This window comes from Hemibagrus wyckioides, linkage group LG23 (genome assembly GCF_019097595.1).
Source record: "Hemibagrus wyckioides isolate EC202008001 linkage group LG23, SWU_Hwy_1.0, whole genome shotgun sequence".
NCBI lineage: Eukaryota > Metazoa > Chordata > Actinopteri > Siluriformes > Bagridae > Hemibagrus > Hemibagrus wyckioides.
Genome location: NC_080732.1, coordinates 18855301 through 18881752, shown reverse-complemented (window position 1 = coordinate 18881752; position 26452 = coordinate 18855301). Strand labels below are relative to the sequence as shown.

Below are 26452 nucleotides of genomic sequence, written 5' to 3'. Positions count from 1 at the left end.
TCTCTCACGATCTCAACATCACTCAAGTGTCCTTCCGTGACGCTAGAAACGGTCAAGACCCGCCTACTTTTACAGAACACGCGACCGATCACGGACCTTTCCAGCAAACGTGAGTGTTTCTCGTTCCGTCACAGATGTATTGTTCAGTTTGTTGCTCCAGAAAGTTTTGGTCCTAATTCTGGGGTCAGCTCTCAGGATTGACCTCGAAAACCAGCGGAGGTTACAAGCTGTAAAATAAAAAAAGACCCATATACGGTCGTTCTAAAACACGCGCAGGAGACAGAGATGTGTATCAAAATGCAAATTTATTGCGTAGAAGAATAAGTGATGTACATTTGCATAAACCCAGCTTTTTTTATTATCTATACAGAGGTGAATGTACAACATGAGCTTATCCTGAGCAACAAGGCAGAAGCATGAGCACCTGATAACAAGGCACTTCACCACAAAACAAACAAACACCCAGACACGGCTCCTTCCCTCTTCCCTGCGCGCCGAACCGCCGGCTCCTTCCGGTGCTTCGGTTCACGTGAAACTTCAAGAGCATCGGGAGCGGGCGAGCGGCGCAGGGTTCATCAGAACACCAGAGACGCATCGGGACTTAGAGAGGATCAGAATAAACATGGGAATATAGCCATGTCTTTACTTAGTGTTGCATTTCTCACACATCTGTAATAAAACCATCCAGAGCTTCGTCGCTGCCTGGACACCAGGTGGTTTAAGTGGACAGTGTTGTGGGTATTCAAACATCGACTAAAAAATAAACAACCCCCGAGCAGAGACACGAGCTTTAGTCAGAACCTCGTGTTTGCATACTTGGTTAGAAAAAGTGGCAGTGAGTGTTTTGCAGGACGTTAACGTGTGTTAGTACCCTTAAGTGCTACACGTCGCTCGGTGCGGTCGCAGTCGTGGTTCAGTAGTCGTTTATCGTCGCAGTGTTCTCATGGGTTAGCTGAAGCTAATAAGGGTTTCACTCCGTTCGAGGTAGAACCGGCATAACGTCGGCGACGTGGCATTGGCATCGCTCTCTCCGCTGTCTTAGTTGAACTTCTGGAAAGAAAAAAAAAAAAAAACCAGCGCAGCATTTAGCCGAAGCCGCTGATTCATTTCGATCTGCACTTTATACTCATTAAAGTCTGAGGAGTTTAAGCTCATAGCTACACGCTGTAGTGGAAGTCGAGTGGAAGTGTGAGCACCAAAATTTCCCTCCCTCTTATTTACTCGCTATCACTTCAGGGCGGATGTTTTGAAGTGTCGCGAGGTTCAATATGCTAAGAATATGTCTGTGTAGGCTACCTTAAAAGCAGGTAGCTAACGCCTCAAAATGCACCCCTTTCTCTCACAATTGATGTGTTTTTAGTTAAAGTTCAACATCTGCCCTTAGACGTCCATTACAGTTAAAGAGTTTGGGGTTCCCTCGCTTCAGGGACTCGCTGAGAGATGGTATAGCTCGTGTCTCTCCGGGACATTACTGCGTGCTGCTTGTTACTCTGCATGTTTGTCTCTACTAAAAAAAACCTGAAAAACGTGTTAAAAGAGTGTTCGGACCAGGCGCCGCCCCTTGGCCTTGATACGTGGAAAAGTCGCGCTGGTGTCATTGTTCAGTGATGGAGATCCCAGCGGCGTGTTTCCTCCTCGTCTCCTCAACAGGAAGTCCACGCTAGACGAGCTCATGGCGTAGAACACGTTTCCTGTGGCAGGTATTGTCAGCTCTGTCCGTCGGGAGAAATAAAAGGGGGTTCTTATTAGCGAGCGGAATCGCGGTGAAGTGGAAAAGTTTGCAAGCTTGTGGACGAAATGAAGACGCCAAACTAAAAACGTGTCTCAGTTTAACGGCTAAGAAAAAGACCAAAGAGCGCATGTAGCGTATTTAGAATTTGATCAATATTCTTTAATACCTTATGTATCCATACCTGACCTTAATAACTGTTTATAAGCTCATTTCCTATCAGTTATAAAGCTACATAATATTTATAAGACTTTTCCTCTTGACTCTCAGATTTTCCACTAACTATCTCTTGAGGTTTAATCATATATTTCTCAAATACACGACATTAAGGAGGAAGAGGAAGAGGTGTGAGTGTTACCTTTTCCTTCAGGAAGCAGTTGGATGAGCTCATATTTGGAGGCCTCTCGCGGGTCTTGGTTGTGTTTCTCTAACGCTGAACTGATCACAGTGGGACTTTTGTCATTGCTGCTAACCTGAGGAGAGAGAGAAATGAAACGAATCGAGAAGAAAAGAGAGAGAGAGAGAGAGAGAGATAATACAGTTTATACAGTGTTCATTACAGCTCCATATATGGTTCTTCACTCAAGACCCAAAGTGTTTTGGAGCAACGAGGCAAATGAACAGAAATCTCTCAAACAAATCAGCAGGTAGCCTTACGCTAAACTGGTAGCTATAAGTGTCTCTAATTTGGTAGTTACATTAGCCTTGTCGCTCCAGTACACATATAGCAGTAGGTTTTGCATAACTGGAAGCTGACTCCAAGCTTATTTTGATCTAAAGTCAGAGAAAAAAAGAACAACGGTCCAAATACAGAGCCCTGAGGTACACCTTAAAGACCTGCATTTATTTTAACATGATGTTACACCATTACAACAAGTTTATATTATGTAAAACTGGTGGCTAATATACAAGGCTAGCTAATGTAGCTAACAGCCATTAGCCACCAGTTTTAACAATAACATGTCCTTGGCTACATCAGTGTTAGCTAAGCGATTCGGAGCTGTGGTTACGAGACAGTACCAGAATGCTTCGATACAAATTCCCATCCTGTATATCCATCCGTATCTTGACGATTCGCATGTCTGGTCCTGCCCCCGGCGCGTGATTGGACGGATCGTTGCCACACGAGACGGAGCGCCGATGGGTTTTGGAGGTGTTATTGGGTGTGGTCACGGCAGTGGGGGTGGGGTCATTGGGTGCAGGGGAAGATTCGACATCCAGACAGGAAACGGAAGGGGATTTCATGTGCTAAAAAAATAAAAATAGGTGGTGGGAATAAATAAGAGGGATGAGGAGCATTCTACTTACTAACATCATATACAAGAATTTAAGGAGGTCCATGGAGGCGAGGAAAGAGAAAGACAAGGAAAGAGTTAAAGAGTAAAGAGTGAAATTCTGCTTTCTTTATCAGAAAAAGTGCTGAATGGAGTGAGATACGAGATAAAAGTGATGATATAACCGACTGTAAATAACTCAGTGCACTGATAGAATTCTACTCTTTACCTTAGCGAGTCTGGACAGCAGGTGATTGACAGGAGAAGGAAAATCAAATATTCCATCAGCATCCATGCCTGAGCTTGTCACAGCAGAGAGAGCGCTGATGGGGAGAGAGAGAGAGAGAGAGAGAGATGGAGAGGGAGAAAGAGAGATAAAGAGAGAGTGAGAGAGAAGGAGATGGAGAGAGAGAGATAAAGAAAGAGTGAGGGGGAGAGAGAGATAAAGAGAGTGATAGAGAAGGAGATGGAGAGAGAGAGATAAAGAAAGTGTGAGAGAGAGAGAGAGAGAGAGAACAGAACAATCCAATTTGTTAGAAGCTGCACTCGGGGAAGCGTCTCGTCAGCATGTGGCTTCTACGGGATTTATCCTGAACAAACAGAAAGCGCATGGACTTCCCTTACAAACAGCTCTAATAGCAGGAAGGCTTTGGAGACCAAACACACACACACACACACACAGATTTGTGCACACACTGCACTGTCTCAATAAACACTGCTCCTTTGTCCTTCTGCCTAAAAGCTAAAAGACTCATTTATCCTGTAGTTGTATGTAACTGTGGTACCTGGTCTAGGTGTTTTAAAGTCCCTTTGGATTCGTTCTTATAAACTGTATAAATCGCTATTGTGTCAAAATTTTGTACACGTGTTTCCATTTCAAAATGATACGTCCCCAGTGTTTCTGTATCGTCCATCATTCAGAACTGAAAATGACCACACGGACCCCGGAAACTTTCACCCGGTGGCAGAGAGGTGCATAAATGAGATGTGAGATGTAAATGTGAAATACTCTTGGATCTAGCTACTAAATCTTCAGCGTTCGGTCCAAACTGCCGTTTAAAAGCCGAGGTGAAGCAGAAACGGTCAGCCAACAAGCTGTGGAATAAACTAAAGAGGGCTAAAGAGGAAACGCTAAAAAAAAAAAAAAGTTAACTAAACTGCAATAAAACTCTATTTATTTTGTCTTGTGGTCAGTCGCAGCTTCTGGAACACTCACAACATTAGAAATGTCACATATGGTCTGTTTAATGTGTTTGTCTTTGTCGGATATCTGGGAAAATGAGCAGGGTTGCCAGATTTGAACATCAGAAATGAATCCCAATGAACATGCAATATTTAAGAAAATAAAGTATTTCACTCTGAGAAACAAAATATATGTTCGAAAGTAAATTGTTTAGATGTTTAAAGTTTAGATATTTAGCAAATCTGAGGTAAAACGGTACACCTGGCAACCATACAGTCTAATGTGTGGTTTGAGAAGGTGGAAAAAAACACACAATCACAAAAACTGGACTCATTCATTTCCTGGACATTAGTGTTCCGAACTGAACACATCATGAGTCACACTCGAAGCTCTCCAACCTTTTCTTACACTTTCCTTCAGGTCCTTCATTAACAGTGTTTACGTGTCGTTACGTGACAGAGAGAGACGTTCACTCTCACGTTCACATTCACGTTCTTACACACAGAATACACTTAAAAACAGGCTCACAGGTTAGTACGTCTATTCCTGAATGAGTGTGGGTGTGTGTGTGTGTGTGAGATGCTTACTCAGGACACTCGGTGATGACCACAGTAGGATGTGTTAGACGTCCGGGACTCGGTTCCCCCTGAGGCTCGATCTGATTGGACAGTCTGTAGCTGCATCCGAACATCACATGACATCATTACACACAGCCACCAGATACTAATCCCCGTGCAAAACTATCCCTTAAATGTTAGTCACTGAATCTAACAGTTCCCTTGAAAGTAAGTGGAGTTTCTTTCTGGGATTGGAAGACCAGTGATGGACGTGATCAGGACGTGTATCTCAGTAAGACCGGAGGGTCCCATACAGAAAAATACGTGTCTCCTTTTCTTTAAATATTTGTTCTAAAATCTGATCTGTAATGAAGTATGTAGGATCTACATCACATCATCACACCAAGTGCCCTAAGTAGAATCTAAAGTAAAGAGCATGACGTCTCTGTAACGTTCGCTAGAAAAGATCCTCCAGCCAGAGACGTGGATTTGACCAATGATCTGCCCTACTTCTAGCTCCGCCCCCACATGTCCCTGTTACGTAACTCTGTGCAGGAATAATTAACAGCACTAATCGAGTGCATGAGACAGTGACAGAGCTGACCTTTCCTCCTCGGTCAGCGTGGGGACGCTGTGGTACCAGTGTATGAACGACTCGTCCGGACGGAAAGCGCTGTTTCTGCACGACGACTGGAGGAGACGGATTTTGGCGAGGACCTCGAATTCCTTCAGGGAGGAGAAAGGAAAGGAAATCAAATTCTGCACTTTTGATAAAATATTGAGCGAAAAATAAGAAAGAAAGGAAATAAAACTCACTCTGCGCCGTTTATCGAAGTTGATGTAGCCATTCTGAGCGGAAAATGAAAAAATACATAAACATTTGAGTTTTATTTGTTTTTTCTGTCTTGACGTATGAATTAGGTGCGTGTCTCACCTCTAGTCTGTCTTTGACTGCGGCGTCCAGCATGGTGAGGTCGGTCAGGAAGATGCCCAGGTACGGCACGGTGCCCTGAGCGCTGGACTGCACAATAAACACACACACACACACACGTTTAGACTGGTGTTTCTGCTGAGAGGGAAAGTTTATACCTGACTGTCAGTCTCTCTCACCGTGTGTCTTCTGTTGTTGAGTCTAGTGTCTACGTTAGCAGATTTGGACGTTCCTTCCTGTGAACAAGAGCACATTCATTTCATACTGAATTCTGATTGGTCAGAAAGCGTTGATTTGTTTCCTCTAACAGCAGCTTTCGCAGTAGTGCAGATAAAAAAAATCACAGGTTTATATTAACATTAACATTAACGCACTTGTTCTAATATGTGAATACTCTATGTTGCCAAAAGTATTGGGACACCCCTCCAGATCATTGAATTCAGGTGTTGTTTTTCAGGGGTTGGACTCCGCCCCTTAGTTCCAGTGAAAGGAACTCTTAATGCTTCAGCTTCATACCAAGACATTTTGGACAATTTCATGCTCTTTGTGGGAACGGTTTGGGGATGACCCCTTCCTGTTCCAACATGTCTACACACCAGTGACCAAAGCAAGGTCCATAAAGACATGGATGAGTGAGTTTGGTGTGGAGGAACTTGACTGGCCTGCACAGAGTCCTGACCTCAACCCCATAGAACACCTTTGGGATGAATTAGAGCAGAGACTGCGAGCCAGACCTTCTCGTCCAACATCAGTGCCTGACCTCATAAATGCGTTTCTAGTGGAATGGTCAAAAATTCCCATAAACACACTCCTAAACCTGGTGGAAAGCCTTCCCAGAAGAGTTGAAGCTGTTATAGCTGCAAAGGGCGGGACAACTCCATATTACATTCATGTGCATGTAAAGGCAGACGTCCCAAAACTTTTGGCAATATAGTGTATCTCCAGTGTCAGTGTTTTATAGCATCTATTTCAGCTCCACAGCACTGAATGTAACTTTAAGTGGATTTAAAAAGTACGATATGTGTGATATTTTTTACTGAATAAAAGCTGTGATTGTTGTGAAATTGCTGTAATATAAGAGAGGTAACAGTCACTCTGTTGTGTTATTTTTTCCTCGATTGAAGAAGTTCACTGAAGCCGGAGTTCCTGCCTACTGTTTAGTGAATCAATACAGAAACTGACCAGCGCATGCAAAACGGACTGCAGAGTCAGCTCATAAGAGTCAGGGTGTTTCTGAATCTGCTGATGGCTCCGCTAACACATCCGGATTTAAACGCCTTCACTTTCCTCCTGCTCTGATTAGCACTAATACGATCTGGATGTTATTCATCCGCTCGCCCGTCGGCTGCGTGGACGTCATCTCCGAGGCGGCGAGCGTACGATCGGTGGAACGTGTGAATGCGAGTCTTTGTGCCCGGGTCCATGACTCACTTCTTTGAGCAGCTCTCGGCTCTGCGAGTAATTGTCTTTCTCGGAGAAGATGGAGGCCAGTTCCTCATAGCGCTTCATCGCCTCCCTGCCAGTGTCACAAACACACACACACACACACAGGTTTTAGTCTTCCTCATTCTAAACCACTTTAAGTTTCTAGATGAATGAATGAATTAAAAAAATGCCACTCAAGCCATTTTGTGTTACTCTTACACACGTTATACTCTCTTACGACGCACTTATTCACGTTCACACACATTATTCAGGAAACGATATGAATTATTTAACATCAGCAATAAAACTAATAACTGTTAGGAGCGTGAGGAATGTTCTGGAAAAAGTAGTAAAGACTTGAATTAAAAACTAGAAGAGAGAAATCATTACATTATAAAAAAATCTTTCTGTTCCGTTCAACAGACTTTCAGCTTTTAATATATTTTTAAATAAATCTAAAACTCAGTGAGTAAAATCCTATTTTTTACGTAACTTTAAGTCAGCAAAGGGTTTGAAAAGATTATTTCTCATTTTATATGAAATAATTTTGTATAATAAAATTCTCATTTTATCATATTTATGTAATATTTATATTTTAAATTTATATTTATTTATTTATTTATATTCATAAATATAAGTATATACTTATAAATATTTATATTATATTTAAATATATGTATAAATTACTCATTTTTTAATGTTTTAATTGCTCATTTTTTGAGTAATAAATTATTTATAGTATTAAGGTATTAATATTTCTTAACAATTAGTTGAATTAAATTAAATTAAAATTAATAAATGTATAAATTACTCATTTCATTATATTTATAAAATATTTATATATTATAGTAATATTTATTCATCTATATTTATACATTTTTACATTTTTTAATTACTCATTTTTTTGAGTAATTAATTATTTATAATTAAGGTATTTATTAACATTTGAATATAATTCAGTTTTACTGGTAAACATTTTGTTTTTAGGAATTTCTGGGGAGCTAATAATTGTGATGCAGATTTTTAAAAAATATTTTTAATTATTTATAAACAAGATTTATCTTTTTCTTACAATAAACACAGTGAAAGATTTAATTTTGCTCATATTTTCAGTGTGAGATTGAGATTACAGAGGGTGCCGATAACTGTGGAGTGGGTGCAGAGGGGTTTTTTAGGAGATTTTTTTGTCCTGAGGCTGCAGCGTGTGATGGTCAGAGACGAGACACTCACCGGTCCGTCTCCTGCCACGTCCTCCTCAGTCTGTGGATGGGGTTACTCTGCAGCGCCGACACGATGGCGTACAAGGACGAGAAGTTCTTCCTGATTCTGCATGCCTGCACCAAACATATGAAAAATAATAAAACATGTTTCGACATGTGGGAATCACACGAGAGAATCCTCATGACTCCAGGACCAGCGCAGGAGCTTTCCGAGGATCAACAACTAAATAGGGAGCGGAATAAAAACTAGAAATAAAGGATTTGATTTGCAGCAGAATGAGATCTTTCCTTCAAATCCTTTCACTTTTGCTATTTTGGCTAAAGCTCATATTTCCTCGGAATAACCAGAGAAACACACACAACTTCCTGTTCGGGAAGAATCTCTTCAGCACATGACGTCATGTCAACATAGCAAAATAAATCACTTCACTACTTCATAGCAGTTTTATCGTTTATAACATAGACTTTAAATTAATCCCCACAGAAACATTAGTGAAATAAATCTATTACACTGTCCACTGTTTTGAGAAGATCATAATCACGTGTAAATATAAACACATGATCACTGAAGTTAGCTTGCTAGCTTGTTGCTAACCAAACACATAGAGGTGTCTGTGTTTGTTCTGTGAGTGCTATCATGTGAGGTGCATCATCCCAAATCACATACTAGTGCACTAAATAGTGTTTGAGCATAGCATGCTGCTAGCTCTTCCTTTATATTGCCGAGTGAATTCTATGTATGAATTCTTTACCTGTATAAACTGAATTCTCACAATAATAAAGATCCTTTGAGACTAATTCTATGTCAGCTCACACGACCTGGATTAATCGATCCGTAAGATTTGTAAGAAAACTGAGGGTGTGTAATGTGTCAGAACCTCGGCTACGCTGATCCACTTCTCCAGAAGCCGTGTCCTCTGCTGGGTCTTCAGCTCCGTCTGCCACAGGCACGAGGCTGTGACGGCGTTGGCCAGGCGATTGAACTGACGCACCGTGGCTCGGACTGACCAGCACACGCCCTCGCGGCCCTTCTTATCTCTCTGAGACCACAGCGAGCCCAGACAGTGGTACGGCACCAGCTTCAGAAACAGCTCCTGGACCAGCAGAGAAAAAAACGTAAAGATTCCAGGAATATCTGAGTTTGAGTAAATATTCTTAAAATGCTAAAATAAAGAAGCCACAAGCTTCAGCATTAATACACGAGACGTTATGCTGAATTAATAACCGCATCAAACGATTCCATTTATGTAGAAAAGACAGAAAGGAACCCTAACCCTAACCCAAGTGCTCAGTGTTCATCAGCCCTCACCGTCTCGATCTTGGTCAGCTGCTCAGCTATGACGCTGGAGGGAAAAGCCAGGATGTTGGTGGCCTCGAAATGTCCCGGGTCAGGCGACGGATTCGGGAGAAAAGTGTTTGAGGTGGAATCTAAAACAGGGCAAGTCTGATCACATCCACAATCAGGTAAAAATAAAACAGGGTTTTTTTGAATAGTTAGATCTGTATTGAGGTCTTGTCCTCAGATCAGAACATCTGACTGACCGTGATTGTGTTAATCAGCCGATTTAACCTGGTATGACTTAACCTCAAAATATTGGCACTCTCTATAAATATATAAAATTAATACTAGGTGCAATGATCCATAAATGACCTCCTGGCAGAGGCAACCAGGATGCGGAGAAAACATCCTGACACTATGGTGTTTTATTTTTTACAAAAGTAAACGGATCACTAGCTGCACTCTTAATATAATTCTTAATATAATATTTGACTGTAGGTTTGTTTCATTTAAAGCTTTTTAGAGAATTTGTTATTTCTTGATGTTTAATGGATGAAAAAAGACGCCTTTTTACCTGAAGTAGATTGAGGAATCAGGGATTTGTCGCTGAGCTCCTCGGCGATCTTCAGCAGACGACCTTTGATCTCAGACCCCGTCTGGTCTGGTATCAGCGGTGCGAGGCGGAGCAGGCGTGAGGGATCACCCAGAGCGTGGAAATCCTCCGGGTATTCACTCAACCACGTGCTGAACACGGTGCACACGGCTCTGAACACAACACACACACACACTGATGAAACATAGTTGCATGTGTGTAGTGTGTTGTATTAACACACTGATTTTGGATCAGTTGTATATTGTGTTTGTGTTTCTTCATATTAAGCAATAATCAGGAATAATTAATTAATATAAATGAGAATATCATAATCATTGTATTTAATAGTAATTTATGCATTTTTATGTTTATTCCAAACAGAATGAAATGTCATGTCAAAACATAATAATGTTAAATACACAAGTATAAAATACATAAAATACATTTTTAATAAAGTTATTACAGTGCAGCCTCGGCATATGAATTGAATCAGGTCTGGAGGCGAGTTCTTATTGTATTGCGAAATGAATTTTCCCATCAGAAATAATGTAAATGCAGATAATCCGTTCCAGCCACCAAAATATATATACCCCATAAAAAGCGTATGTAAACTGTACGGCTGCTTACAAAGAACTGACCCAAGCCAAGCATTCCATGTCAAGGCTCCTCACAGGAAGTCATGTCACCAAGCTTGGGCTAAAAATAGAACAGACCGCCCACACCACCTAACTGTTAACAAAAAAACACCCATAAAATCACCTAGCTTTCGAACGCATGCTGAAGGCAACGTTGGTATCGTGGGTTGACTCTTTCCAAACAGCTTTCACTGACTGAAAATGTTCTTCGTAAAATTCGTAAACTCTTTAGTTGGCTTCGCTCAGCTTTCCACTGAGGCTAACAAGTTTTGCATGGCTCCCAGACGTACGCGCAACATAGCCGGCGTTCAGTTTGGGTTCGTATGCCGAAAATGCTTCGTATGCCTATGCAAATCTTTACATTTTCAAAATTTCAATTATTAAGGCGAAAATCTGTAAGGGAGGGCATTCTTATGCCGAGGTTCCACTGTATTATTAATAGCTAATATTCAGCTATTCATAATCCAGAATCAGGTAAGAAAGGGACCATGAGGGAAACTTTCTGATATATAAGGACAAAAAGCCACATTCTAACACCTTTAACACATTTGTGCAATAAGCAAGAGAGCGCTCACTTGTTGAAGGTCTGACGTGTGGGACTGCCACTGTCTCCTGGAGGATTTCCCAACCTAAACACCAGAAAATGCAGATAAACATCATGCAAAAACACTGTCATGCACAAATAAAGCACATTCCCCTGTTCTTTACCTGTCCATCAAAATGTCCAGCACCCTCTGAGTGGTGGTGAAGGAGCGGTAGGTGGAGAGGAAGATGGAGATGAAGGACATGTCCTCCATGGAGAAGGAGTGGAGGAGGTGAAGGACCAGCTTCTCCTCTGTCCCGGCTTTTACACACTGCGAGCGCTGACATGATGACTGCAGCAGGAAAGTGTGTGTGAGGGCAGTGTGTGAGCGTTAGTGCGGTGTGTAGAATGCGATCGATCACCACGACGTTGATAAATACGTGAATGAGTTCAGGATTAATCGTGCAGCTTGCAGATAATATGTTTAATATCGATCGAAGTCAAGGAGCTGAAACGGAAATCCTTCCAGAAAATGGACTACGATTAATTACACACAGATTCCACATGATTATTGTGGCTCGAATGGACGAGATGTAGGAGGAAACAATGATTCAGGAGTTCTGAGCATAATTTCGTGTGATCCAAAAGCTAAACACTTCAAGATTAGCGAGTGTATGGTTTTACCTGTGCAGTGGGGTCACTGGGGTTTGGCTTCACGACCACCGTGTACATGATGCCGTCCTCCTCCTTCTCAGTAACAGTGGACTGATACAGAAACAATAATGATCAGACTTTAACAGTGTGTAGGGGTTAGGGTTAGGTGTAGGGTTAGGTGTAGGGGTTAGGGTTAGGGTTAGGTGTAGGGTTTGGGTTAGGTGTAGGATTAGGTGTAGCGTTTGGTGTAAGGGTAGGTGTAGGTTTAGATGTAGGGTTCAGGTTAGGTGTAGGGGCAGAGTTAGGTCTAGGATTAGGTGTAGGGTTAGGTTTAGGGTAGGCTTAGATGTAGGGTTAGGTTTATGTGTAGGGGTTAGGTGTAGTGTTAGGGTTAGGTGTAGGGTTAGGTCTAGGATTAGGTTTAGGGTTAGGGTTGGGTGTATGGTTAGGTGTAGGGTTAGGGTTAGGTATAGGGTAGGGGCAGGGGTAGGATTAGGGCTCAATTTAGGGTTCGGTTAGGGTTAGATAATTGTCCTTTTCCTTTATTTTCTAATAGATTTGTGCTATATTTGTCACTTTACTCAGAGTTATTAAAGAAATTGAGTTTTATCAGTTTGAGAAACTGGATAAAAACAGTCAGAAGAGAAACGTGGGCTCACCAGGTCCAGTGGACAGTACCAAGTGGTTTTCATGGCTTCAACCTGAGGAACACAGCAGAGATGTGAGTGGTGTATTCACTTAGCATCAATCCATAATTTAATACAAAACAATGTACTGAGAGGGAACTCTGTGTGTGTGTGTGTGTGTATATATGTGTGTAAAATGTGAAAAATGTAATACTAATTTATAAACAGGATCCACAGAGGACTGTGTCTTTCACATGAGCAAAAAAAAACACGTCCGGTTTTGTGCGTTTGATTTAATAATAGTGGGCGGAGCCAACACAGATTTAGAGTCCGATGTTAATTTACACACACAGTGTGATTAGGGTTGTATTTGAACAGACACACACTCTTGTGTAGTCTTTTATTTTACATTCATATTCTGTTTAATCTGTTCTAGTTTTCTCGAGTTGCAGCTCTGCCTGTTGTGCAGCTTCACATCACAGCTTTATATTATGATTAATGCGCTGGTTCGGACTCGTTATCGTCTCTATAGTAACCACTCGTTCACAGGAAGTCATTCAGCAGTCATGGTGTGGAAGTGGAAATTTTTTTAAAATGCATGTTATGAGAGAGAACGAAGGTGAGGGAATGAGCGTTTATAGCTGCTATAACGCAGGTGACCGCAGGAACTGAATTATTTGTTAACTATAAAAGGTACAAAGTCTCATTCATTAGGGTAAATCCACTGCATCACACAAGCCACTGATTGTTTTCCTGTAACTGAACCACACACTGTGTTTTATTCCTTTCTTATATATTCACTGACCTGCCTAATATTGTGTTGGTCCCCCTTTTGCTGTCAAAACAGCCCTGACCCGTCTTGCACTGTGTATTCTGACCCCTTTCTATCAGAACCAGCATTAACTTCTTCAGCATTTTTGAGCAACAGTAGCTCGTCTGTTGGATCGGATCACACGGGCCAGCCTTCTAATCGCTCCCAACATGCATTAACGAGCCCCGACTGCCCATGACCCTGTCTCCGGGTTCATCACTGTTCCTTTCTTGGACCACTTTTGATAGATACTGACCACTGCAGACCGGGAACACCCCACAAGAGCTGCAGTTTTGGAGATGCTCTGATCCAGTGGTCTAGCCATCACAATTTGGCCCTTTTGGTCAAACTCGCTCAAATCCTCATGCTTGTCCATTTTTCCTGCTCCTAACATCAACTTTGAAGTCAAAATGTTGACTTGCTGCCTAATATATCAAACCCACTAACAGGTGCCATGATGAGGAGATCATCAGTCTTATTCACTTCACCTCTCAGTGGCCATAATGTTATGGCTGATCGGTGTATATAGACAGGTAGTTACACATCTATAGCAAGGTGATCCTGTTTATTTAGGTGAATCAGTAAATAATCAAAGCAAAGTATGAAATTTCACTTCAGGCGTTTAAAAATCCTGTCTCCGCCCACCAGCTGACTGTTTTTAATCCCGGACTCTTTACGCCACAGCACGAATCTCACAAAGCCGTGAATACGACCTAAAGCACGTCACACACTCCCAGAGCTACAAAGAGCCGCTTTCATTCACACAATTCCTTCATTCAATCGCAGCCGAGTACAATGGAAAACTTTAGCGTGAAGCCTCTCAGAAATACTGTTGTGGTGTTATGGAAGATGTAATGTGTCACAGGAACTGTTTTACCTTCTGCAGAAAACAATCAAGAATCAGAGGGGAAAAGTGCAGGACTATAGAAACGTGCTCATGTATTATTCCACACTTATATCGAATGGCTTCAGGCAACCGGGACTGGATTTTCCACCATGAAATATTCATGAGACACCAAGCATGACATCACATGATTCACACACACACACACACACACACACACACACACACACACACACACACACACAGGCTTTTAGTCACAATATCAGTACAGTGTTTATATACGGCATCCATTTTAAATTCATTTACAAACAGTATTACGCTCTGGACTACGAATAAAATCTTTTTCTCCTTTTGTTCTCTGAAGAACCCTTTAATTATCAACCGAACCCATTCAAAAGAACCCAATCTTTCCTCATAGCGCTTTCTGTATGAGAAAAGATTCCTTATAGAACCTTTCTTTGGAATTGAGGAACTCTTAAATATCCAACTAACCTTTAAAGAAGGAGCTAAATATTAACGCATTCCCTTCTTTGCTTGTTTTGAAGAACTTTTTCGTTCCTCAGGTGCTGACTCAGTATGTATGTGGTACAAACTACTGCTTATTATTTTCCTCTTAGAACCTGCCTCTTGGTGGTCCAGCGGCAGGATCCCATGCTCTCGTTGCTGAGGCCTGGGTTTGATTCCTGAGCAGGGAGCTAACCCAGCCACTGAAGGGTTAACGCTCAGTGCCAGTCCCAAGCCTGGATTAAATGGGAGGGTTGTGTCAGGAAGGTCATAAAACTTGTGCCAAACTGAAATATGCGGACCATATGATCTGCTGTGATGACCCCAAGTAGAGAGCCGCTAAAAGAACAACAACTTCCTCTTAGGACCTACTGCCTGTCAGGTAGCTCCAACCCGATACGTGGGTTCCTCAGATGTTCTTTAAGAGTTCATTGATTGATTAATTAAAAGTTGTGTCTCTTTCTAACACAGAACGAGTCTGCTGTAGTGTTCAGTGTCAATCTTTAACATTACTATAAGCATGACCTTAAAGCAGGGGTGTCCAATCTATCCAGAAAGGGCCGGTGTGGGTGCTGGTTTTCATTCCAACTAAGCAGAAGCTACACCTGATTCCAACTGGCTAATCAACTGATCTTGGCTTTCAGTAGACTCAGATGTGGCTTCTGCTTGATTGGAGTGAAAACCTGCACCCACACCGGCCCTTTGGGGATAAGATTGGACACCCCTGCCTTAAAGGGTTCTACATTCGAGTGCACTATAAAGTAACGATGGTTTAAACTTGGTCAGATCTTCTGGTGTTGAGAAGTCGCTGGAACATCTGGAAGATCAGAAAGCTGAACTGAAACTCTACAGCAATTTGTTTTTGAAAAGTTCTCCCATGAAGCGTCAGTGTGTATGTAATTAACATCAGTAAACCTCCCCTTATCTATTTATCATCATATGAATTAGGTCAAGGTCCAGAGTGCAGGTGAAGAAGCTATGCTGTTGAAGCTGATAAAGTTCTATCACACGCAGGAGATCTTTACAGCGCAGTGAAACACCACTCAATACAACAGCACAGGCTGTCACACGCTCTTCAGAAAGCTGTGCATGAACGAATTCAGGAAGAAGAAAGATCATTAATCTGAAACGTGAGCATGCTGCTCGATATGCGCAATAAAGTTCTGCACAGACTGGAACTTACTGGAGGTAAGCAGAGACGGGTGAAGATCTGCCAACTTCCTGGAAATCCTGTGCAGCCTGAGACACAAACAACACCGCCTCCTCCCGAGCCTCGCATCAGCTGAACAAACCGAGCTTATTCTTTTTATCTAGACTTTTCTCTCTGCTGGGAGTTCATTGTCCGTCTTTTCTTCACACACACACACACCCACACACACACAGGCTACAACGTGGAGCTGTACAAACACACCTGAGCTTGTAGCTAAGACAACCCACTTTGTTCACGTCATGAGGGCACACCCATAACACACACACACACACAGAGCCTAAAGCTACCGGAATATCAACTTCACACACTCACTGTCTCGCTTCACCTTTCTCTTTGTCTCTTTCTCTCTCTCAGACACACACACACACACATAGCCTAAAGCTTCCGGGATCTCAGTCTCACATACACTCTGTCTCTCTCTCACACACACACACACACACACAGAGCCTAAAGCTACTGGATTCCCTGACTCTCTCTATCTCTCTCTGTTTCTCTCTATCTCTCTTTGCCTCTCTCTGTCTCACTTGCTCTCTCTCTCTCTGTCTGTCTCACTCTCTTTCTCTCTCTCTCTCTCTCTCTCTTTCTCACTCTCTCTTTGTCTCTCTCTCTCTCTCTCTCTCTCTCACACACACACACACACACACACACACACACATGAACGGTCTCCTGACTTCAGAGTGGATAAACCTGCCAGACCGGGGCAGACTGCACACAAAGGGCAGATTATTCTTTTGAAGACATTCATTTTCTGCGTCTTTTCTTCACAGTAATGCCGTCGCTGACACGTGAGGGACGCGCGCTCCGATCTTTCGCTTTTAAAGTAAATTCTGTGATGGTTTACATACTCACAGCATCGCCTCTGGCTTGTGGAACGTGAAAGAAAAGCCTGTTAAGCGGCAGTGTATTGACACAGCAGGGGTCTGTGTGTGGCTTTAATTATTGCGGGACGTCTCGTCTCTGTAAGCTCGGTGCTGATGACACTGTGGGGTCACGCAGACGTGAAGACGGCAGGTAGAGCTGAGCGATGAGACTTATTTACATTGGATAGTTAACCCTTTAAACACTAACGTACTTATTTCTACACACCTGTCCTCTTACAGCTTCAGTAAAGCCAGAAGAAAACAGGAAGTACAGCCTTGTCTAGTGCTTTATTCTTCCTGTAACATTATTTTAGTAAACAGCTATAAACACTCGTTCCCTCACTAGCTTCTCTTTAATCTCCATCTTAAAGACAATAAAAACGTAATTTTCCACGTTACTTGAAACTCATCCGCCATGAACACTTTCTCATGTTGGCAAACATGACCTGACCTTACAGCTTTGTACTTCTCTTTTTAAACAAAATCTAGTTATTAAAATAGTGAGATAGATACTGCGTCGGTAAAATAGCTGAAATGAATTGTGATAAGTTTCACAACACCACTCTTTTTCATGTTTTCATCCGTTCCTGAGAAAGTTAAAGCTTCCAGCTTCCAAAAAAGGATTCTACTTAAATCTCTGACAGGAAATCACTAAGAGTTAGCACAAATAATGCTTACAGCTAATGATTCGGCTAGCTAGCATGTAGCCATGATGGTTGTCTGTTAAGTCTTTTCTGCAATAACCAGTTAGCATGAAAATGAGATAATAACTTCATTAATATCTTAAAAACATATTTATAGAACAATTTTTTTAACAAAGAACTACAGTCAGGGATTACTGGATGCTTCGAAAACTAGCTAATGGCTAAAGCTAATGATTACAGCTAGATAGCTGTACTAACTGTACACAAAGATATTTTAGCAAACTGCAACTTTTTAGGATTTTGAAAACATTTTTTTCTCATAAACCCAGATAAATGTGACAGAAATATCAACATTTACTAAAAAATGGGGGAGGTTAAAATCTTGGCACTAAAAACGTACTGAAGTAAGAAAAAACTCCTCAGTTACAGTGTGAATAGTTTGTCGTTTCACATCGCGACTAGCACTCGGCAATACGAGAAGAAAGAACCTGTGGAATAAAACGATCTCCTCAAATATCAGGAGATAAAACATCCAGCAGGAATGTAGGCGAGCTGTGAGCAGGTGCAGACCTTCATTAGAGAGACATAGAGTGAAACCTGCACCTCCGCATGGTCCTTTAGAGCCTGCTACGCTTCTCCTCAGCCTTGTGTATCTCACCGTCACAGCTTTTTATCACACACAGAGGCAGGGTTAAGAGGCAGGCTTCGAGGCTTTAATCCGGTAATGTGCATAAACAGCAAAATCTCTCTTTATCTAAAGTGACCTACGTGTGAGATAAAATAATAGAACCAAAAGAAGGCTTTACGCTGGATATTTTGTTCCACAGTGTGCTTTTAGGAAATCATCTTTATTTGTAAGAAAAAAAACCAACCCCCTGTTGATCTAATGCCACTTTATTTATTTATTTATTTATTTATTTATTTACTTATTTATTTATTTACTTATTTATTCATTCTAAAAAAAAACTAGCTGAGCATTTCTCTTACAGAGTGAAGCAAAGCTTAAGGAGCTGATGCTAACTGCTAACTGCTCATATTTTCAGTCATTTATCAACACATCCAAGTGTCCTCCCTGCTTCCTGTCCCGATTTTATAAGTTTGTTTATTGTTGAATCAGAACGAATCATTTAACTGAACCAATGGGTTAATGAATTGGAATGAATCATTTAACTGAATGAATCAAAATGAATCATTTAACTGAATTACTCGATTAATGAATCAGAACAATCTTTCAACTGAACCAATAAGTTAATGAATCAGAATGGAATTATTTAACTGCACCAATGGGTTATTGAATCAAAATAAACCCTTAAAATGAACAAATGAATCAGGAGTCACTGAAAAAGATTAAAGAATGCCAACTTAATGATTCATAGTAGCAGCTGTAGTAGAATAATATGTCTGGTGTCATGGACAATTGAAAGGCCACCAATTTTATCATGAATGTGGGCGGGGCTGGAAATACTACCAAACACAGCTACTTGTAAAGGATTTATAATAATTAGGACTTATTATCTTGTTTTTTTGCTGAAATAATCAGACCACTTGTATCTAACTGCTCTGTTCATATTTTCAGTCCTTTATCAACACATCCAAGTCTCCTTGCTGCTTCTTGTCCCTGTTTTATAACTTTGTGTATTGTTTTTCTCTTCTTTTCATTTTATTTTCCTTAGCCAATCAAAATCCATTCCCACCGAATGCAGATTGAACCTCTAAAAGCTTTTTAAAGTCCCATGTTGGGTTAGTCATTCAGGAAATCTGACTGTAACCTGAAGAAACTTGCAGTTTTATGCTAACTACTGTAGATAAGCTAGTTTATACAGAGGACGCTCTCTCAAATAAAACACTCACTATTTTTTAAACAAGCTTCTCTTTCACTTATGTAGTTTTTAGGGTTGGGAATTTCTCACTTGTTTTTCTCTCTGCTTTCGTCACCTATTGTATGCTAACCGGAACAGAGGGGGACCTGGAATTACCCCTGTGTTGAATGGTTTCATCCAGTTTACACACACATTCACAAATCCTTTTATCTAAACACAATGGTTAAAGAAAAACCAAAACATTTTTCAGCCTAACATTTATCCACAACAAAAGCACATGTGTGATGGACAAAACTATTTTACACGACTGGGTGAATCTTTAACTGAAACAATGGATTAATGAACTGGAATGAATCATTTAACTGAATGAATCACTTAATGAATCAGAACAAATCATTTAACTGAACCATCAGGTTAAGAATTGGAACATATCATTTAACTGAACCAATGGGTTAATGAATCGGAACAAATCATGTAACTGAGTGAATCTGTTAATGAATTAGAATGAATCATTTAACGGAACCAATGGGTTAATGAATCAAAATGAATCATTTAACTGAATGAATCCATTCATGAATCAGAATGAATCATTTAACTCAATGAATCCATTAATGAATCAGAACAAATCATTTAACTAAACCAACAGGTTAAAACTTAGAACAAATCATTTAAATGAATGAATCTGTTAATGAATCAGAATGAATCATTTAACTGAACCAGTAAGTTAATGAATCAGAACAGAATCATTTAACTGAACCAATGGGTTATTGAATCAAAATGAATCCTTTAAATGAACAAATGAATCGTGAGTCACTAAAAAGATTAAAAATGCCAATTTAATGATATATATATATATATATATATATATATATATATATATATATATATATATATAGTAGCAGCTGTAGAATAATAATATGTTTTGGTATCATGGACAATTGAAAGGCCACCAATTTTATCATGAATGTGGGCGGGGCTAGAAATACTACCAAACACAGCTACTTATAGAGCATTTATAATATTTATGGCTTTTTTTTGCTGAACTAATCAGACCAGTCGTATTAAACACCAGTAATCTTGTTTACAGAGATGTTCACAGTTCAACAAAACAATCATTTGGTATAAATGAAACCTTTAAGGCACACATAACACAAAGAGTTTAATGCAGGAAGTAGGCCTGATGGAATAATAATCTCTCTAATGAACAACAAGAAGTCCCTGATGTTTGCAGGTTGAATATTTACACTGTTTATTTGTTTGTTTATCAGCTTTTATGGCGAGTTTCACTCTGAATAAAAGCCCCTCAGAGCCAGAACAGCCTTGTGCGTCTGCTGGCTACAGGAAGTGCATAATAAAGTGTGGACAAACACAGGAAACAGGACATGCTGTTGTGTCATGGTACTTATTCCCTCCCTTCCCCCCCCCTCACACACACACATCTCACATATGTCATGTACACTACTTTAGCAGCGGTGTGTGTTTTAACCAACATCACAGACGGCTATTTACGGATCCTCTCTCCATCTTTCCATGAATCCATTCTCTTTGTCTTACTTCCTGTTTCTTGAAGTCGCTTTCCTCGGTTCTCACACTGAACTTATCCCTACTTTTCCTACTTCGCTCTCGAGCTTCACTCGCTCGGTCCTGATCCAGGGTTTTTGCGATTCCGTTCTTTAATATTTAATCTCAGATTTGCATTAGGAAAATGGACCCGCGTCGATGTTCGAGTCTGTGAAGAGGAGCTGCGAAGTGGCGCCATTAGTGTGACAAAACTCACCTCTTGCCACCAAACTGCCATCTTCCTTTGAATTATTTACCTCATCATGTAACGTGACTTAAGGCTGTTGACTCGGATGTTGACTGTTACCTCAGAAATCTTACACAACGACAAGAGCTCTTTAATGAACTTCTAAAGAAAATAAACAGGAAGGAACTCATGAAAAAACACACATGTGGTGTGAAGTTTATAAAGCTATAATCTATCTATCTATCTATCTATCTATCTATCTATCTATCTATCTATCTATCTATCTATGTATCTGTCTGTCTGTCTGTCTGTCTGTCTGTCTATCTATCTGTCTGTCTGTCTGTCTGTCTATCTATCTATCTATCTATCTATCTATCTATCTATCCTTATGAATCAATGTCATTATGTGATATTATAATTATATTTATTATCACCAGTATCCTTAAATGTTAAACACTGGTATAAATATTAAATATTTAATGTAGTTAAATTACAAGTTACTAGTTTCTGACCAGAGTCATTAATTCTACAGTATAAAACCTGCTAGCTAAACCAACTACACAAGTTTTTCTAGAGCACGTATCCCTCCATCACTTGACCCCATTATACTGCATAAACACGACCCGGGTGCTCTCTCAGACGTGTCTGGACTAATGACCACTGAAGGACATTTCTGAAGGACGTCAGTTAAATCAGAAGTAATTAAAAAGAAAAAGGTTCCTGCAATGCTCTTTGGTCTGAATTTACCCGAATTGCACACACTGATGGTGACACACAGGACGAGGACACTCTGCAAGCCGATCTGGGTCATCGGTGGCCTGTTTTTAGCCAAAACCAGGGCTCTAGACACACATAAGAATGACCCGAGGCTTTCTTCTAACTTACGCCACCAGCCCGGGGTTTTTATTAAAGCCCTAACCGTGGTGTGGGATCCGGTTTCGGCGTGTCGACTGTTCGAGTCCCTAAGTGTGTCATCCGAGTACACTGCTTACAAAAGAGCCACTGTGTTGCACCCCATTGCTTTCAACCCACGAGGCGCCGAGTCACATGACCCGACAGGAGGGAAATGGCCGCGGCAACCTCCCCGCACCGACTTAGTGTGACTTCTTTTTTTAAAGCTTTGTAGAACCAAGGTGTTATCTGAGTGCTGAGACATAATGAACCAGGCGCTCTGTATTGCACACTGGAACTGAGAAATGATCTATTTTTGTCACGTTCGAGTTCAATTTAAAGCACATTTTTATCCTCTTGAACTTTTTCGGCTTAAAGCTTATTATTTAGTAATTACAATGAACGATCACAGCGATACGTTTACTTTTTACATCTTATATCATTTCACAGACGTCCAGGTTCCAGGGTGAGGTCAAATACAGAAGTTATATCTTCATGCAGTGTTCAGAAATAAGTCAGGAGAAGAAGAATATAAAGCTATAAATCCTACATAGGTACTTTTTATTACTATTTATTTAGTGGTTAGGAAACATTAGAAGGAAGAATACCAAAAACGAAGTGGTGAAATATATGTAAATGTATTCTTTGAACGCCTGATTCTTCCGAAACGAACTGTATCTGCACAAAACTTCTGAAAGATAAATGACAAGCCGCTCTGTGCTCCACAAAATGCTGCAATCCTAAAAAATCAACAATTCTTGACAAACACGAGAGAGAAATCCGCTATTGGGACATTTATTATTTTCACAAAATAGGTGTCCTATGGAAATTTGGTTAGCGCTCAATTCTAACACTAATTCCAGTCGCTTTCTTTTTACTAAACACCCTGAAGTCTGAGGTAAATGTGAGGTAAACGTGAGGTAAACGCCGATGTTCCCGACAAGTTTGTGTAGTTTTCATCACCACTAAGTCTTTATTTTCTTCCTAAAAGTCTTAACTGCTAGTAAGAACGGCTACCATCTCAGCTAGCTGGTTGTTTATATTTTTTAGTTGCCTAGTAACAGTGAACACACAGTAACAGTCTTCCCGTTTTCATGTAAACACACTAGTAAACTTTTATGATCATAAAACCATCCAGTAGCGTTTGATTAAAGCTCACAGAACGTATGATAGTATAAACTAAAATAAAATAAAATAAAAACGGCAAATTATTAAAATTGTGTCGTAGAATTTTGAGAAATATCATTGATATATGCAAAAATTGTATAAAACAAACATTGTAAATAATTCCCAAATGGTTCCTTCATTTTTTTTTAGCTAATCAGGGGTTCTACATGTGGACTTAAGTAACGGAGGTGAAATCATTTGTTGACATAATAAATGATAATATACCAGAGCTTATCACCACGTGTTAGCTTGTACCATGATAGCTTGTCAGTGTGGGTTATCACATCGCTCCACAGCTTGTCTGAGAACCCAGCCGCCGGGTTACGAGCAGGAGGACCAGCGATGATAAGAGCCGTACAACCGTATTGTTATAGCTAGAGACGAGACGAAGCAACGAACAACCATAGAACAGAAAAAGCTCCATTTGATGCTCCCAACCTGAACTTCCTGTCCTGTTGCTAACGCATGGATGCTAACATGGGCTGGATTGCGTTGTATATGTTGTATATGAAGCTTTCTGAAACGCAGGAACGGATTCTGATGCAACAATTTAAAGCTCCGCCCTCGTCTCCCGAACGTCTCAGTTCTGCTCATTTTCCATAACAGGAACCTAATCAGGCATACGCAGTTTCAAAATGAGGTCTGATCACTTTCTCAGCGTTTTGTAATGGCTTTGAAAATGCAGCAAGAGGGGGAGACTAAAAGTTACAAACCGCCGCTTTAATCTTGAACTCGTACTAACTCTTCAAATCTGGCTGAAAACCAGCATCATGTAATGATGAAGATGATGATGATATGGAAGAAGAACCTGATGGCAGACAGACATCACAAAGGCTCACCTGAGAGGAGGTACGCTCTCTGACCACCGTGTCCTTCGCCAGCTGCCCGGTGTCTGGTGGGAGGGGACGGTAGCCGATGAGAGGCACATCTTTTGAGCCCACCTCTGGCAGCTCCACCCCGGCTGTCCTCATATTCCGGTGGAGCATGGTGCAAGTGGCTGTGTCATATACACACATACACACACACACTTGAGTTGGTTGGTTGGTTTAGAAGAGCTCACACAGTGCGTGATAAGCCAACGGGACCTAATGGATCATTTGTTTAGATGATTTCCATTTCCCTACGGCGGACAGCGAGGTCACTTATTTGAATTCCTGACCCCTCCTTGCCTTTCCCAGTTTCCTCCTCTGGTATTTTGATTATTGTGCAGATAGGGATCATTTTGGGAAGATAAGGATGCAGAGACCGAGCTTTCGCTTGTGAACATGACAGAATTGTTAGATAAAGGTTTTTACTATCATTCGTCTGAGCTTGTATCGATCTTTGCCTCTCACCGGGTCACTCAGGCGCTGAGAAACACTGAGAAATAAACCGTCCAGCAACCTGTAAAGCCCTGCAGATCTTTTATACTTCTTTTTTTTAAACCAGGTCTGTTATTCATGCCTTCCTGTTTGCAAAAAAAATAACTAAATTTCTGCATGACTTGGCAGCACAGTGTATCTGAAGTTACTGTAGGTCACACCCCAGTCCAGTCTAATGTCCTCTTTGCAAGCTCACAGAGGTTCCTGCTGACATCATTCACACGGGAAGTTCATATAAACTGTAAACTCTAATGCTTTTTATGGCTGACCAGTGTCTGAAACAGAAAGTGGATTTATACAAGGACATCCAGAAGAAACCGGGCACGCGCGCTGAATTACAATATTCCTCAAAATACAACAATGATGACACAGTAAATAGATACATCAATCACTACTGGTCACTACACTACTGCAGCCTGATGCCTAGAATTTATAATAAGCTGAAATGTAAATTAAATAATAAAAAAAAGACCTGCTAGAGTCCTGCGTCCATCCGGTGTCTGTATTCAGTGGTAAAGTCAGTGACTCTGTGCCTCCATATCTCCCATCTCCCGATCGCCTGTCAGTGTGTTATCGTGTAACTGCAGAGGAGAAGAAGTGAACGTCGTGTTGTTGAACAGGACACACACACACACACACACACGCCCTCCGGCTGCTATGGTGACGGAGCACTTCCGGTCTTCTGCACGGTTGGCAGCCACCCGGCGAATGAGCAGCAGCGCCGCGCTCTCGTTCACTCGACTCCTAGGGAATCGATTCTTTTTATCGGATCGTTACATCCGTATCGATTCCCAAGAATCGATTCAAAAGAACGATTCGTTCGCACATAGTTGTGTTATTTTTTCATCAGTAGCATTTTGTTTCACTTTGTGTTAATATTTTCTAAATATTCACGGTATGATAACCTTGTCTAAAATAGACTACAAATATTACAAATGAATTGTACAAAAATCTATTTATACGTGTAGAGAAAGCTTTAAGAGGAATTATTTCTTCAAACCTATCCTACTCCGGTTTCTTCTTGTGTTTAGTGTTTGACAAACAAAAATGGTGTACAAATTCTATTACATACTGAATATATTTATGTGAACACTGCCAGCACACAGTGAACGCACCTCTTTGCTCTGGACAACGTTAATGGGCGTAACGATTCATTTCTACGGAATCGATTCCTTCGAAACACACTCGTTTGAGTGAATCGCGCAGGCGAATCGATTCTTTCGACTCACTTTGAAGAGACGCGAAAACAGACAGATTCGTTTGTAAATCATCCCAAATTATCGAATTGCTCTAAGTCTCTGTGGGCTGAGGAAAGTTAGTCTGAGTGTTTATATCGCTATAATGATGGTGCTGGCAGTGCTGAGTCGACTCTTCAGCTTTAAGTTAATATCCATATGATACATGGTACAATTTATGTTGTATCTATAGCTAATATCTGTGTTAATCTTTCACTGAAAACAAAAAACGAGGAACAACTAAACAAAACAAAAATGTAATTATACATACATAATGGTAGAAAATTAGCCTAGGTTTTTTAAAGAGTTCAGATTCATTTCTAATAACACGTGCATTACCTGTGCATTTTTTTTGACAAGCATCATTAGAATGATTTCATCATACAATTAAAAACCCCAAAAAAATCAAATTAAAATATTTCTGTGGTCAGATTTATGCACTGGAAGACTCTTAAAAGACTTCTTATGAACTCAGTATGAGTTTCTTACCTCAGTCCAATCTCATAAGCAGACCTTCATGAAAAATAAATAAATAAATCGATCAATCAATAAATAAATAATCTTGTGTATTAATATCACTGTGAGTAGGATTGGTGTTTCAAGAAGGTCACAAATATAGAAAATATAAATAAGTAAATAAATACTTTCACTAAATGGTGGAAACTCCTGGCTCGCTGAAAGAATTTTCTTCACACTCATAACTAAAACACTTTAATGACTTAATGACAGG

At 40.6% G+C, this 26452-nt stretch overlaps 1 protein-coding gene across 6 annotated transcripts; it reads right to left on the bottom strand.

Moving 5' to 3' along the window:
- Positions 1 to 286: 286 nt before the first annotated feature.
- rgl2 (ral guanine nucleotide dissociation stimulator-like 2) lies at positions 287 to 26452 on the bottom strand. 6 transcript variants are annotated; one of them, XM_058376536.1, is made up of 22 exons: positions 26367 to 26452; positions 26212 to 26235; positions 24960 to 25068; positions 23966 to 24123; positions 12662 to 12703; positions 12033 to 12113; positions 11534 to 11700; positions 11401 to 11454; positions 10173 to 10363; positions 9629 to 9747; positions 9198 to 9413; positions 8330 to 8433; positions 7106 to 7190; positions 5854 to 5910; positions 5678 to 5764; positions 5560 to 5592; positions 5348 to 5469; positions 4774 to 4863; positions 3233 to 3326; positions 2750 to 2977; positions 2088 to 2202; positions 287 to 1712 (listed from the first exon to the last, which is right to left on the bottom strand). In XM_058376536.1, the coding sequence occupies exons 4-22, from the start codon at positions 24110 to 24112 to the stop codon at positions 1531 to 1533; spliced, it is 2214 nt and encodes a 737-aa protein (XP_058232519.1). In that variant the 5' UTR covers positions 24113 to 24123; positions 24960 to 25068; positions 26212 to 26235; positions 26367 to 26452; the 3' UTR covers positions 287 to 1530. The 6 variants fall into 6 exon arrangements, with proteins under 6 accessions (XP_058232519.1, XP_058232520.1, XP_058232522.1 ...); XM_058376537.1 differs by lacking the exon at positions 26367 to 26452 and having other exon boundaries at positions 26212 to 26360; XM_058376539.1 differs by lacking the exons at positions 26212 to 26235; positions 26367 to 26452 and having other exon boundaries at positions 287 to 1050; positions 1549 to 1712; positions 24960 to 25251.

What these genes read in the sequence shown, in the direction of transcription:
- rgl2 (XM_058376536.1), bottom strand. Translation starts at nt 24,112, where the DNA reads ATGCTCCACCGGAATATGAGGACAGCCGGGGTGGAGCTGCCAGAGGTG. An exon ending in AGCTGACCAAGATCGAGACG is followed by an intron (nt 9,414 to 9,628) that starts GTGAGGGCTGAT and finishes CTGCTGGTCCAG; the next exon opens with GAGCTGTTTCTGAAGCTGGT. An exon ending in ACTGCTTCCTGAAGGAAAAG is followed by an intron (nt 1,713 to 2,087) that starts GTAACACTCACA and finishes CCCGACGGACAG; the next exon opens with AGCTGACAATACCTGCCACA.